Genomic DNA, 13210 nt, shown 5'->3' with positions numbered 1-13210 from the left:
TACTTTATCCAGGATGGCGAGTGTTTGTCGAAGGAAAGCATATCATCATGAGTGTCCCACAGAAATGAGATAGGACTGCTCTCATTCTCTATATACATAAACAATTGGACAGAGAGGGTAAACAGTAAGCTGCAACTGCTGATGATGCTTTACTGTATGGGAAAGTGTTGTCATTGACTGATCACTGGAAGATACAGAACAGTTTAGACAGAATTTCTAATTAGTCTTATGCATAACAACTTGCTCTAAATGTAGAAAAATGTAAGCTAATGGAGATGAGTAGGAAAAACACTCTTGTGATGATGACACGATTGTGTGAACACACGACAGCTAGGTCTTTTGCACCCATACTAAAATGCAAAGAGTTGAGTGTGGATGAAGGTCGTAAATGGAATCTACGAATAAAAACATAAAAGAAGTCTTGAAAACTTGCTTACACAGTCCTCAGACACAGTAAAAAAGAAAAAAAAATCAATGGAAAAAATTAAAAGAAGATAGCACACACCTGCACCTGGCTGATCCCTCGAATAAAAGGGACACTTGGTCACTCCACAACATGTTAAATTCTCCAGCATAAAAGCTTAGGCCATAGTTCAGATATGTCACAAAATGCGAAAAGCTCAACTACACTCGTCATCAGCTAAAACGGGGCAGATTTTCACCTACATTTCACATAAATTTACCTCTGCCCACATATCATAAAATAAAATGCACACACTTAAAATGTTGCATACAGTCATTTGCATACCACAGGCATCGTAGGCCAGAGGATGCTACCGTTGGAGCAAAATGTCACATTTTAGGGGACAGTGTCCAATATGCAGGCAGACTGAGGCCGCTTTGTCCTGCAGGCATAGTCCATATCATAGGCTAGGAAAAATCTTACCTTCATAGTCTTGAGTGTTATTGAATTTAGCGTATGTTAAAATGAAGAACTAAGTAAAGAACACGTATTTTTTTGTTTCTCCAGAAAAATTTCTGCTCCGAGATACAGTCCTCCAAAGATAACAATGCGCATACCATTTTGAACACGCGAATTTTGGAAAAAATTTTAAAATGGTGTATCTCTGGAACAGTTCTAGATAATTTGTTGGTTTTTTTATTTGAAAGATAACTGCTTTATGATTCCATAGAAATCCTCCATTTGGACTTATCTGTCAAAGTTCTTTTACTACAGCATTCTGAACTTTCTTTATAATTTACAGAATTTTTTTTTCTTTTTTTCCAGAAATAGCAATCTATAAAATTTTGATTATTTTCTTCTGTTGATTAGCACCATATAGTTCTACATTCCCTGAAAAGGAAAGCTTCCACTTTTAGGAACAGATTTTTATAAACAACTGACATTTTTGCCATACAAAAAACCTGTTTTATTATCACATTATGACATAACAGGCTCATAAAAATCAAAACCTAGCCTTATTTAACATAATTTTAGTTTTGAAAAATGAGTAAGCGACTCATTTTTCAAGCAATTTAAATGATTCCAAAATGTATGATAAAGATCCAAAGGCTTAATAGTTTCAATTTATACAACTTCTGTGCACTCTGTTTTGTACTGAAATCAGCCAGTCAGTGAATTAAAAACGTGTTCCACTGCTTCAGTATCTTCCTTTCTTCTTCTTTTTTTTCAAATGGGCCTAATTTGGACCACGTTTGCATAGCTGTTGGGGTTTGATCTTTGCCCAGTGCTGTCGCATCCTCTGTTGGTGTAACTCCTTCCTTTCTTCTGTCCAGGGGGTACCTCTTCTTCGGGGCTTTTCCTCAAACCCTCGGACTTCCTTCATGGTGTGTCTCAAAGGCTATCTGTTCTGTACATCAGTTATTCCCAGTTCTTCATTGTCCTACTCGATTTCTGTCAGCCAAGTGGTGCGAACCTTCTTGTTTTGCCAGAAGGTGAACAGACGGTTGGTCAATCTGTTTGGAAGCAATCTTGCAACGTGGCTACAGAAAGCTACCCAACTTTTTCTTGCACAGTCAGAGAGTGTCTCGGTATGTTTGTAGAGATCCGAGTTGTGCTGCTTTCTGAATTCCCCAGCTTTTTCTACCGGGCCTAGGGTCTTCCTGAGAATTCAGCTCTCTGAGACTGCAGAAATGTGTGCAAGTTGCGTTTGTGTGCGTGTGTGAATGTGTGTCTACTGCTGACAAAGGCCTTAATGGCCGAAAGCTTTAATTGTGTGAATCTTTTTGTTGTGCCTATCGTGACTCAGCACCTCCACTATATGGTGAGTAGCAACTTTCCTTCTCTGGTATTATAGATGTAACATTTTTTAGAGATGCAGTTGGTAGACTTTGGTTTATTGGTAGAATACTGGGAAGCGTAATTGGTCTACAAAGAAGATGGCTTACAAATCACTTGTGTGACCGGTTCTAGAATATTGCTCAGCCAGTGCACTCCCTGCCGCCGTTATATAAGCAGCTGCCAGCAGCAAGTCGTATACTCTTAGCTCACTTATTTGTTACATAGTTTAATTCTTAATTCTTTGCGTGTTTTTGGGTACTTGCATTGTTTAATTCATAAATTTCGGGCGTATTATAGTATTTGAGAGTTGTAGCATCGCACTTTAGTACCTGAATAGTGTAAAATCGCATAGTTTCCTTTTGCCGCCGAGCACTGTGTCAGCAGTGCGCAAGTAGCAGCATTACTGCATTTACTAGGCAATCTTGTATTTTAATAACTGTTTAAATTTTGTGCCGAATTGTTTGTGCTCTCTGTAAATTAGTTCAGACGATCTTCGCACAACAGTTTTTAGCATGGATAGGGACTGCGACTGCTGTGTTCGGATGCGGGATGAGTTGTCATCCCTTCGCTCCCAGCTTCAGGCAGTGTTGGCTTCGGTCACACAGCTTGAGGCTGTTGCCAATGGGCATCACTGTGGGGGTCCGAATGGGGGTTTGTCGGGGACGGCCAGCTCGTCCCACGCATCCCTCGATCGGACTACGGTTGTAACTGCCCGGGATACTGCCCACATTGTGGCCGACCCCTTACCCATGGTAGAGTGGGAGGTCGTCTCGAGGTGTGGCAGGGGGCGAAAGACATTCCAGAGGGCTGAACGGAAGGCCTCTCCAGTTTGTCTGACGAACCGGTTTCAGGCTCTGTCTCCGGCTGATACTGATCTTCAATTGGACATGGCTGCTTGTCCTGTTCCAGAGGCTGCACCTCAGTCTGCAAGATCCGGGTGGTCGCAGAGGATGGGCTTACTGGTAGTTGGTAGCTCAAATGTCAGGCACGTAGTGGGGCCCCTAAGGGATATGGCAGCAAGAGAGGGGAAGAAAACCAATGTTCACTCCGTGTGCATACTGGGGGGAGTCATTCCAGATGTGGAAAGGGTCCTTCCGGATGCCATGAAGGGTACAAGGTGCACCCATCAGCAGGTGGTTGCTGATGTCAGCACCAATGACGTGTGTCGCTATGGATCGAAGGAAATCCTCTCTGGCTTCCGGCGGCTATCTGATTTGGTGAAGACTGTCAGTCTCGCTAGCAGGATGAAAGCAGAGCTCACCATCTGCAGCATCGTCGACAGGACTGACTGCGGACCTTTGGTACAGAGTCAAGTGGAGGGTCTGAATCAGAGGCTGAGACGATTCTGCGACCGTGTGGACTGCAGATTCCTTGACTTGCGCCATAGGGTGGTGGGGTTTGGGGTTCCACTGGATGGATCAGGAGTCCACTACACACAGCAGGTGGCTACACGGATAGCAGGGGTTGTGTGGCGTGGACTGGGTGGTTTTTTAGGCAAGTACAGAAAGGGCAACAGCCTCAAGGGGTGCAGGGCACAGTCAGGACATGCGGGGACCAAGCAGCAATCGGTATTGTAATTGTAAACTGTCGAAGCTGCATTGGTAAAGTACCGGAACTTCAAGTGCAGATAGAAAGCACCGAAGCTGAAATCGTTATAGGTACGGAAAGCTGGCTGAAGCCAGAGATAAATTCTGCGAAATTTTAACAAAGGCACAGACGGTGTTTAGAAAGGATAGATTGCGTGCAACCGGAGGTGGCGTGTTTGTCACTGTTAGTAGTAGTTTATCCTGTAGTGAAGTAGAAGTGGATAGTTCCTGCAAATTATTATGGGTGGAGGTTACACTCAACAACCGAGCTAGGTTAATAATTGGCTCCTTTTACCGACCTCCCAACTCGGCAGCATTAGTGGCAGAACAATTGAGAGAAAATCTGGAATACATTTCACATAAATTTCCTCAGCATTTTATAGTCTTAGGTGGAGATTTCAATTTACCAGATATAGGCGGGGACACTCAGATGTTTGGAATGGGTGGTAGGGACTGAGCATCGAGTGACATTATACTGTGTGCACTATCAGAAAATTACCTCGAGCAATTAAACAGAGAACCGACTCGTGGAGATAACATCTTGGACCTACTGATAACAAACAGACCTGAACTTTTCGACTCTGTAAGCGCAGAACAGGGAATCAGTGATCATAAGGCCGTTGCAGCATCCCTGAATATGGAAGTAAATACGAATATAAAGAAAGGGAGGAAGATTTATCTGTTTAGCAAGAGTAATAGAAGGCATATTTCAGACTACTAACAGATCAAAACGAAAATTTCTGTTCCGACACTGACAATGTTGAGTGTTTATGGAAAAAGTTCAAGGCAATCGTAAAATGCGTTTTAGACAGGTTCGTGCCGAGTAAAACTGTGAGGGATGGGAAAAACTCACCGTGGTTCAACAACAAAGTTAGGAAACTACTGCGAAAGCAAAGAGAGCTTCACTGCAAGTTTAAACACAGCCAAAACCTCTCAGACAAACAGAAGCTAAACAATGTGAAAGTTAGAGTAAGGAGGGCTATGCGTGAAGCGTTCAGTGCATTCGAAAGTAAAATTCTATGTACCGACTTGACAGAAAATCGTAGGAAGTTCTGGTCTAACATCAAATCAGTAAGTGGCTCGAAACAGCATATCTAGACACTCCGGGATGATGATGGCATCGAAACAGAGGATGACACGCGTGAAGTTGAAATACTAAACACCTTTTTCCAAAGCTGTTTTACAGAGGAAGACCGCACTGTAGTTCCTTCTCTAAATCCTCGCACAAACGAAAAAATGGCTGACATCAAAATAAGTGTCAAAGGAATAGAGAAGCAGCTGAAATCACTCAACAGAGGATAGTCCACTGGATCTGACAGGATACCAATTCGGTTCTACACAGAGTACGCGAAGGAACTTGCCCCCCTTCTAATAGCCGTGTACCGCAAGTCTCTAGATGAACGGAAGGTTCCAAATGATTGGTAAAGAGCACAGGTAGTCCCAGTCCTCAAGAAGGGTCATCAAGCAGATGCATAAAACTATAGACCTATATCTCTGACATCAATCCGTTGTAGAATTTTAGAACATATTTTTTGCTCGCGTATCATGTCGTTTCTGGAAACCCAGAATCTACTCTGTAGGAGTCAACATGGATTCCGGAAACAGCGATCGTTTGAGACCCAACTCGATTTATTTGTTCATGAGACCCAGAAAATATTAGATACAGGCTCCCAGGTAGATGCCATTTTCCTTTACTTCTGGAAGGCGTTCGATACAGTTCCGCACTGTCGCCTGATAAACAAAGTAAGAGCCTACGGAATATCAGACCAGCTGTGTGGCTGGATTGAAGAGTTTTTAGCAAACAGAACACAGCATGTTGTTCTCAATGGAGAGACGTCTACAGACATTAAAGTAACCTCTGGCGTGCCATAGGCAACGGCCTTGCCGCAGTGGATACACCGGTTCCCGTGAGATCACCGAAGTTAAGCACTGTCGGGTGTGGCTGGCGATTGGATGGGTGACCATCCAGCTGCCATCCGTTGTTGCCATTTTTCGGGGTGCACTCAGCCTCGTGATGCCAATTGAGGAGCTACTCAACGGAATAGTAGCGGCTCCGGTCAAAGAAAACCATCATAACGACCGGGAGAGCGGTGTGCTGACCACACGCCCCTCCTATCCGCATCTTCACCTGAGGATGACACGGCCGTCAGATGGTCCCTATGGGCCACTTGTGGCCTGAAGACGGAGTGCTGGCATGCCACAGGGGAGTGTTATGGGACCATTGCTTTTCACAATATATATAAATGACCTAGTAGATAGTGTCGGAAGTTCCATGCGGCTTTTCGCATATGATGCTGTAGTATACAGAGAAGTTGCAGCATTAGAAAATTGCAGCGAAATGCAGGAAGATCTGCAGCAGTTAGGCGCTTGGTGCAGGGAGTGGCAACTGACCCTTAACATAGACAAATGTAATGTATTGCGAATACGCAGAAAGAAGGATCCTTTATTGTATGATTATATAATAGCGGAACAAACACTGGTAGCAGTTATTTCTGTAAAATTTCTGGGAGTGTGCGTGCGGAACGATTTGAAGTGGAATGAGCATATAAAATTAATTGTTTGTAAGGCAGGTACCAGGTTGAGATTCATTGGGAGAGTCCTTAGTAAATGTAGTCCATCAACAAAGGAAGTGGCTTACAAAACACTCGTTCGACCTATACTTGAGTATTGCTCATCAGTGTGGGATCTGTACCAGGTCGGGTTTACGGAGGCTATAGAGAAGATCCAACGAAAAGCGGCGCATTTCGTCACAGGGTTATTTGGTAAGCGTGGTAGCGTTACGGAGATGTTTAGCAAACTCAAGTGGCAGACTCTGCAAGAGAGGCGCTCTGCATCGCGGTGTAGCTTGCTGGCCAGGTTTCAAGAGGGTGCATTTCTGGATGAGGTATCGAATATATTGCTTCCCCCTACTTATACCTCCCGTGGAGATCACGAACATAAAATTAGAGAGATCTGAGCATGCACAGAGGCTTTCCGGCAGTCGTTCTTCCCGCGAACCATACACGACTGGAACAGGAAAGGGAGGTAATGACAGTGGCACATAAAGTGCCCTCCGCCACACACCGTTGGTTGGCTTGCAGAGTGTAAATGTAAATGTAAATGTGTGGGACTGGTACCAAATAGGACTAAAAGGGAATATTAAACGTATACAGAGGAGGGCAGCAATAATAGTAATAGGTTTGTTTGATCCATGGGAGAGTGTTACAGGACTACTAAAGGAACTGAACTGGAAGACTCTTGAAGACAGACATGAACTACCCCGACCACTCTATTAACAAAGTTTGAAGAACACGAATTCATTACAGAAGAAGGATAAACTGATAGATGCTGACCTTGGAGAAGATCAGTTTGGATTCCACAGAATTGTAGGAACATGTGAGGCACTACTGAACCAACAGCATATCTTAGGAGATAGGTTAAAGAAAGGCAAACCTAGTTCATAGCATTTGTGGACTTAAGAGAAGTTCTGAAGATTGCAGGGGTCAAAAATACAATGACTGAAAAGCTATTTGGGTCAAAAATACAGTGAGTGAAAAGCTATTTATAACTTGAACAGAAACCAGATAGCAGTTATAATAGTCGAGGGGCATCAAAGGGAGTGAGACAGGGTTGTAGCCAATCCCCGATCTTGTTCAATCTGTACATTGAGCAGCCAATAAAGGAAACCGAAGAAAAATTTTGAGTAGGAATTAAAGTTCAGGGAGAAGAAGTAAGAGCTTTCAGTTTGCCAACGACATTGTAATTCTTTTACACACAGCAAAGGACTTGGAAGAGCAGTCAGATGGAATAGACAACACCTTGAAAGGAAGATATAAGGTGAACATCAACAAGAGCAAAACAAGGATAACGGAATGTAGTCCAATTAAGTCAGGTGATGCAGAAGGAATTAGATTAGGAAACAAAACATTAAAAGTGGCAGGCAAGTTTTGCCGTCTGTACAACAAAATGAGGATATAAAATGTAGACTGACAATGACAAGAGAATTGTTTCTGAAGATGAGAAATTTACTAACACTGAATATAGATTCAGGTATCAGGAAGTCTTTTCTGAAAGTATTTGTTCAGAGTGTAGTCGTGTATAGAAGTGAAACATGGACAATTAACAGTTTAGTCAAGAAGACAACAGCACCTTTTGAAATGTAGTGGTAGACAAGAATGCTGAAAATTAGATGGCTGTATCACGTAACTAATGAGGTGGTACTGAACAGAATTTGGGAGGAAAGAAATTTGTGTCACAACATGACTAGAAGAAGGAACTGATTGATAGGATACATTCAGAGACACCAAGGGATAACCAATTTAGTACGGGAGGGAAGTGTGGGGGGGGGGGGGGGGGGGGGGGGTAAAAATTGTATTAGGAGACCATGAGATGAATACAGTAAGCAGATTCAGAAAGATGTAAGTTGCAGTAATTATTTGAAGATGAAGAGGCTCATGCATATCAGAGTATCACGGAGAGTGCCATCGAACCAGTCTTCACACTATAGGCCATCACAACGATGACAACACAAACTGGGTGATTAATATGAGGTCTAGACCTGACCCGCACAATTTTCATTTCTTCAGAGTACTGCCAGCGAGTGTTCAGAGAACCTAATATTTGAAAATACAAAACAATGAAATACACTGTGTATCCAGTGCTCAAACAGTTTATGAAACATTCCACAATCACTTAATAAGTACTTTAAAAGCCCATCTTGCTCAAAAGAAATATCATAAAACAAGAAAGGGTAAATTGGGGTACACCAAAGAACTGGAGAATCTAAACAATAAGCTACTACTGTTGAAGTGCCTTGGCAAAGTAAATAATTCTAATTAAATGAAGGATCTCGAAAAAGCCACTAAGAAACTGTATAAGAAAGAGTTACAATTGGTGAAACAAAGATACAACACAAATCTCATAAAAATAGTTAAAACCAATGCAAAACAGCCTGGTCACTAATTAATACTGTTAAAGGTGAAGTCAGAAACTTTGATAGGACAGTCCCAATACCAGCAGATACATTCAACAAATATTTTGTAAGCTGTGCTGATGATATCAAAAAGTTGATCAGTAAACCCAATGTAACATATATAGATTACCTTAAGAGAGCAAATCTAAATCATAACAGGGCCACATCATCATTGAAACACTTCAAAGAGGTATGGCAACATGAAGTTCTTAAAATAGTCAAAGAAATGAAAAATTCATATAGTACAGATATTTTTAATATGTCAAACAATCTATTGAAAGAAATCATACATTACATTGCAGCACCATTAACATATTCTATAAACCTGTGTCTCATAGAAAGAGTTTTTCCTAATCCTCTCAAATTATCCAAGGTGACTCCAGTCTTTAAGAAAGGTATCAAATCAGATCCTGCAAACCACAGACCAATTTCACTAATTCCAGTACTAGGTAAAGTCTTTGAAGGCATAATATATCAGCAGATGTACGAGTACCAAGAACTAAATGATATGTTAAGTGCATCACAGTTTGGCTACAGAAAAGGAAGATCAGCTATACATGACATTTTGGCAGCATTATGTGATCTGAGCAAAGCCTTTGACTGTGTTGACCGCTCACTTTTGCTCTCTAAACTTGAGTATTATGGAATATGTGATAGAAGTTTAAAACTCATCAAACCATACCTCAATAAAAGGAAACAGGTGGTGAGTTCAGGAAGTCATCTGTCAAACACACTCGAGGTTCAACACGAAGTGCCGCAGGGATCTAAATTGGGACCACTTCTCTTCCTTGTACACACAAATGACTTACTAGGAAATATAGATGTAAAGACGTATATGTATGCAGATGATACGACTTTTCTATCTGTAAACCATGTATTTGATAACCTTGTAAGTGATATGAAATTGGCAAAATAAAATGCAACATCATGGTTTAATGCAAATGGTCTATTATTAAGTGAGGAAAAGACCCAGAATATGTGGTTTAGTCTATCAAAGACTACAAAAATAGAAAAACAAAAGGTAAAGATTTTAGGTATCATACTTGACAACAGTCTAACATGGAACTCTCATGTTGATCAAATAGTGGTTAGGTTGTCAAGAGATATATTTGTTGAAGAGGCTGATGTGTTGTGTGACATTTGAGTACGTAAGGACAGCATACTTTGCCTTTTTTTTCAATCTGTTTTAAGGTATGGGTTAATATTCTGGGGAAACAGCAGAAAAATGAATGAAATTATGGTGATCCAGAAGAAAGCAATCAGAGTAATGGCTAAGGTAGATAATAGGACACATTGTAAACCACTGTTCATTAAATATAGAATTTTAACAGTTATTAATTTATATATTCTTGACAGGGTTAACTACATACTTGCTGAACTACCTAATTTAAGTGTAACAAAACAAAGGCATGACTACTATACAATAACCTGTACTTCTCTGCTGTTGCCACAAAACAGATTAGCTAAAACTACCAATAGTCATAAGTATATGGCAATTAAAATATATAACAAACTGTCTAAGAACACGTCAATCAGGCCTGACAAATTATTTAAAGAAAATGTACATAACTTCTTGTTAACTATTCCATTCTATTCATTAGAAGAATTTTTAGAAATGCCCAATATCAACTTAAATATGTAAAAATTTATTTTGTAAAATTAATAGGTTAAGTGAACTGATGAAGTCTATTGCATGTAATAATGCTGATTGACCAATAAAAACTCTGAATCTGCTAAATTCAGATTAGCCTTTTTATTGCAAGGAGATACATAATAGAGTTGATTGTCGAACAAAAACTACCTCAGAAAATGATTATTTTTGGGTACAATAAATTCAAAAACATTACCACATTTTAGATTCACTGCTGGCCATTAAAATTCCTTCACCTCGAAGGCAGCATACAACAAATGTCAAACTGGCACGACGTGTACTTGGATAGGCAAATAATTTGCATTTCAATGCAACCATACAAGACAGGCATAAATAATGTTGTCTATTAACCTGAGTACAAGGATATATTACACAGAGTGTTTCTTATTCACGAATTTGATACAAATGTCATTTTTGTTTATGAGAAGGTTTCCTCTTATATAAAGTAGTACTAACTGTTCAAAAGTGGCACAGCCATAGCCTGTCGGGACTGCAGTTCACCATTTTGCGATATTGGTGCTCACGTCGATCAGGGCCCCTGACTGCTGTGCACATATAAATATGACGGATTCAGGAGGACCACACTCAACCAGATGTGCAATCTCGGCAGCCCTGCACAACAGGTGCGTGGAAGGAGGGGTTCCGTGTTCACTCATTCGGGTTGTGTGATGCACCTCAATTCAGGAAACACGCTCGTTCACAGTTCACAGGACGATGAGTACCTGCACGGGCAGTGCACTGGCATCTGCAGCACCACGGGGTGTCAGTACGGCAGCCTCTGTCGAGGCTCACTCAGTACACAATGGCAGGTTGTATTTACCTGGATATGGAGGCTACGGAGTGAACGGGCATTGCCAGACTGGATTCATCCCTGTCAGAGGCATCAACGGTACAATGGAGTGGTGTGCCATATCACAATCACCTCTGGATCACGTACCTGGTAAGCCAGTAATTTTGCAGTAGATGTTACATTTCTCACATGTTAAGGCCTGTGGCTGTACCCTATGTCTGAGGTAGCCGTACCCTATGTCCGACATCTCTGTGAGGTTAACTTTCGAGAATATAATGCGAGGGCACATGTTACTGGTGCTATCCCCACTCACCTTGATAAAAGACCGTGTCCGACTGTCTGCTCAGCGAGCTCATTCTCCAGATCTTCATGCTTTTGAAATGAGCATGCTGCCGTGTGGTGCACACTGCCACTAGCTGACCACTACAACTGACAGAGGTGGCACGTATCTGTCATCCTCACTCTGAGCCCAGTCGAGTTAGAGCTGCTGTCAATGCTGGACGTGGCACTTCTGTGTCCTAAATTTCGGACCCCTTGCATCTCGAAACTGGCTAGAAATTGAATCGTACAGTCCTACTATACTGTATATGTGCAATAAGTTGTTATTTGTTGTCCATCCTGCAGTTGTAATTTTAATGGCCAACAGTGCACATACTGCATGCCCAATTTTTCTGGTAAAAAAAATATAAACAAGCAAGAGGCGTAATAGGTTGACTAACCTCAGTAAAAAGTTGTACCTATTAATAAAAAGTACAGCATTACTCCACAACAGATTGCCAACTTTTACAGGCACAACTATATTCACTGTAATACTTTACTAAATAAAAATGCACTTACCCTGTATGGCACTGATTTTGTGTAGCCTGTATTTGGATGCATAAGAGGAGGAAAAGCATCATGCTCAACTACAGTCTCAACAAGTTTTGAGGGAGGATCTGTATCGACAATAGGTAAGTTTGGTGCAGGCAAATAACAACGACGAGTGGAGAGCGTGTCTCTTGTCAGCTTATTTCCAATCATCTTCTGTTCGAAGAAGTAGCCAGAGATATTAGCCCATCGAAAATATATTTCCTGAAAATCAAAAAAATACTGTTAAATAAGAGTTCCAAGAACTACTCACTTAAAAAGTGGGCTATTAAAAACAGCAAGAGTTACAGTTCATTTTCTTTAAACAGTAACTTTTTTCATTGCTGACAGATAGACCTAATATAAAAGTCAGCATAATTAAGGCAGACAATTTATTTTGATTCTGTAAAGCATACATGAGAAAATGGCAGCTTATGCATATATAAATTGGTAATATCTCTTACTTTAAAGTAGTTTCCAATGACTGCCTCAGTAGCTGTGCAGTCAGTGCAGCAGATTTCTAACCAAAGAGGCCCAAATTCAATTCCCAGCCAGGTGCAAGATTTCCCCCACTCGGGGACTGTGTGTTGTGTTGTATTGTATCGTCATATATTGAGATGGCTGTATGGGCATGCCCCAAAAGCCAATAAATAAATTTAAAAATGTAGTTTCCAATAATGTTTTGGTCCTATTTAGGAGATAAGTTAAATTAAAATAGGTTTCACAACAGTATGTATTATCTGAAGGGGAAACAGTGACTGTTGATTTTAAGTTTGTAGGACAGCCACAGGTCACAAGCAATAGTGTTGTCATTTCAAAATAAAAAAATATTGATTTCCATTTGTGGCTGTCCTATAAACATAAAATAGGTTTTCTTGTAGAATGTCTGTATGTCTAAGTACTGAGATGCCAGAAATCAAAATTAAAAAAAAGTCAGAACAATGGAGATTACTGCAGAATAAACATCTTAGGGGGTTGTTATCATTCAGATGAACATTCTGAGAGGTACAAAGACAAGTCATGTAATGGAGATCAGTTAGTTCGAGGTCCATTGAATAATTTTCAAGGAAAATTTGGGTGTTCCTCCTGTAGTCACTTTCAGAATATAATGACAAGTAGGTAGTAAATACAAAGTCATCGTGCT

General features: G+C 40.9%; 1 protein-coding gene across 1 annotated transcript in view; it reads right to left on the bottom strand.

Annotated features, from left to right (window-relative positions):
• Window positions 1-13210, bottom strand: part of LOC126455722 (dynein axonemal heavy chain 3) — a 1249696-nt gene that overhangs the window by 1221200 nt on the left and 15286 nt on the right. The window contains exons 2-3 of the mRNA XM_050091491.1: window positions 12058-12291; window positions 11940-11957 (exon numbers count right to left, since the gene is read on the bottom strand). Coding sequence (XP_049947448.1) covers window positions 11940-11957; window positions 12058-12291 — 252 coding nt within the window. The remainder of the gene's footprint in view (window positions 1-11939; window positions 11958-12057; window positions 12292-13210) is intronic.

Source organism: Schistocerca serialis, chromosome 2 (genome assembly GCF_023864345.2).
Source record: "Schistocerca serialis cubense isolate TAMUIC-IGC-003099 chromosome 2, iqSchSeri2.2, whole genome shotgun sequence".
Lineage (NCBI taxonomy): Eukaryota > Metazoa > Arthropoda > Insecta > Orthoptera > Acrididae > Schistocerca > Schistocerca serialis.
The sequence above is the reverse complement of the archived record's forward strand: the minus strand, read 5'-3'. Positions and strand labels throughout refer to the sequence as shown.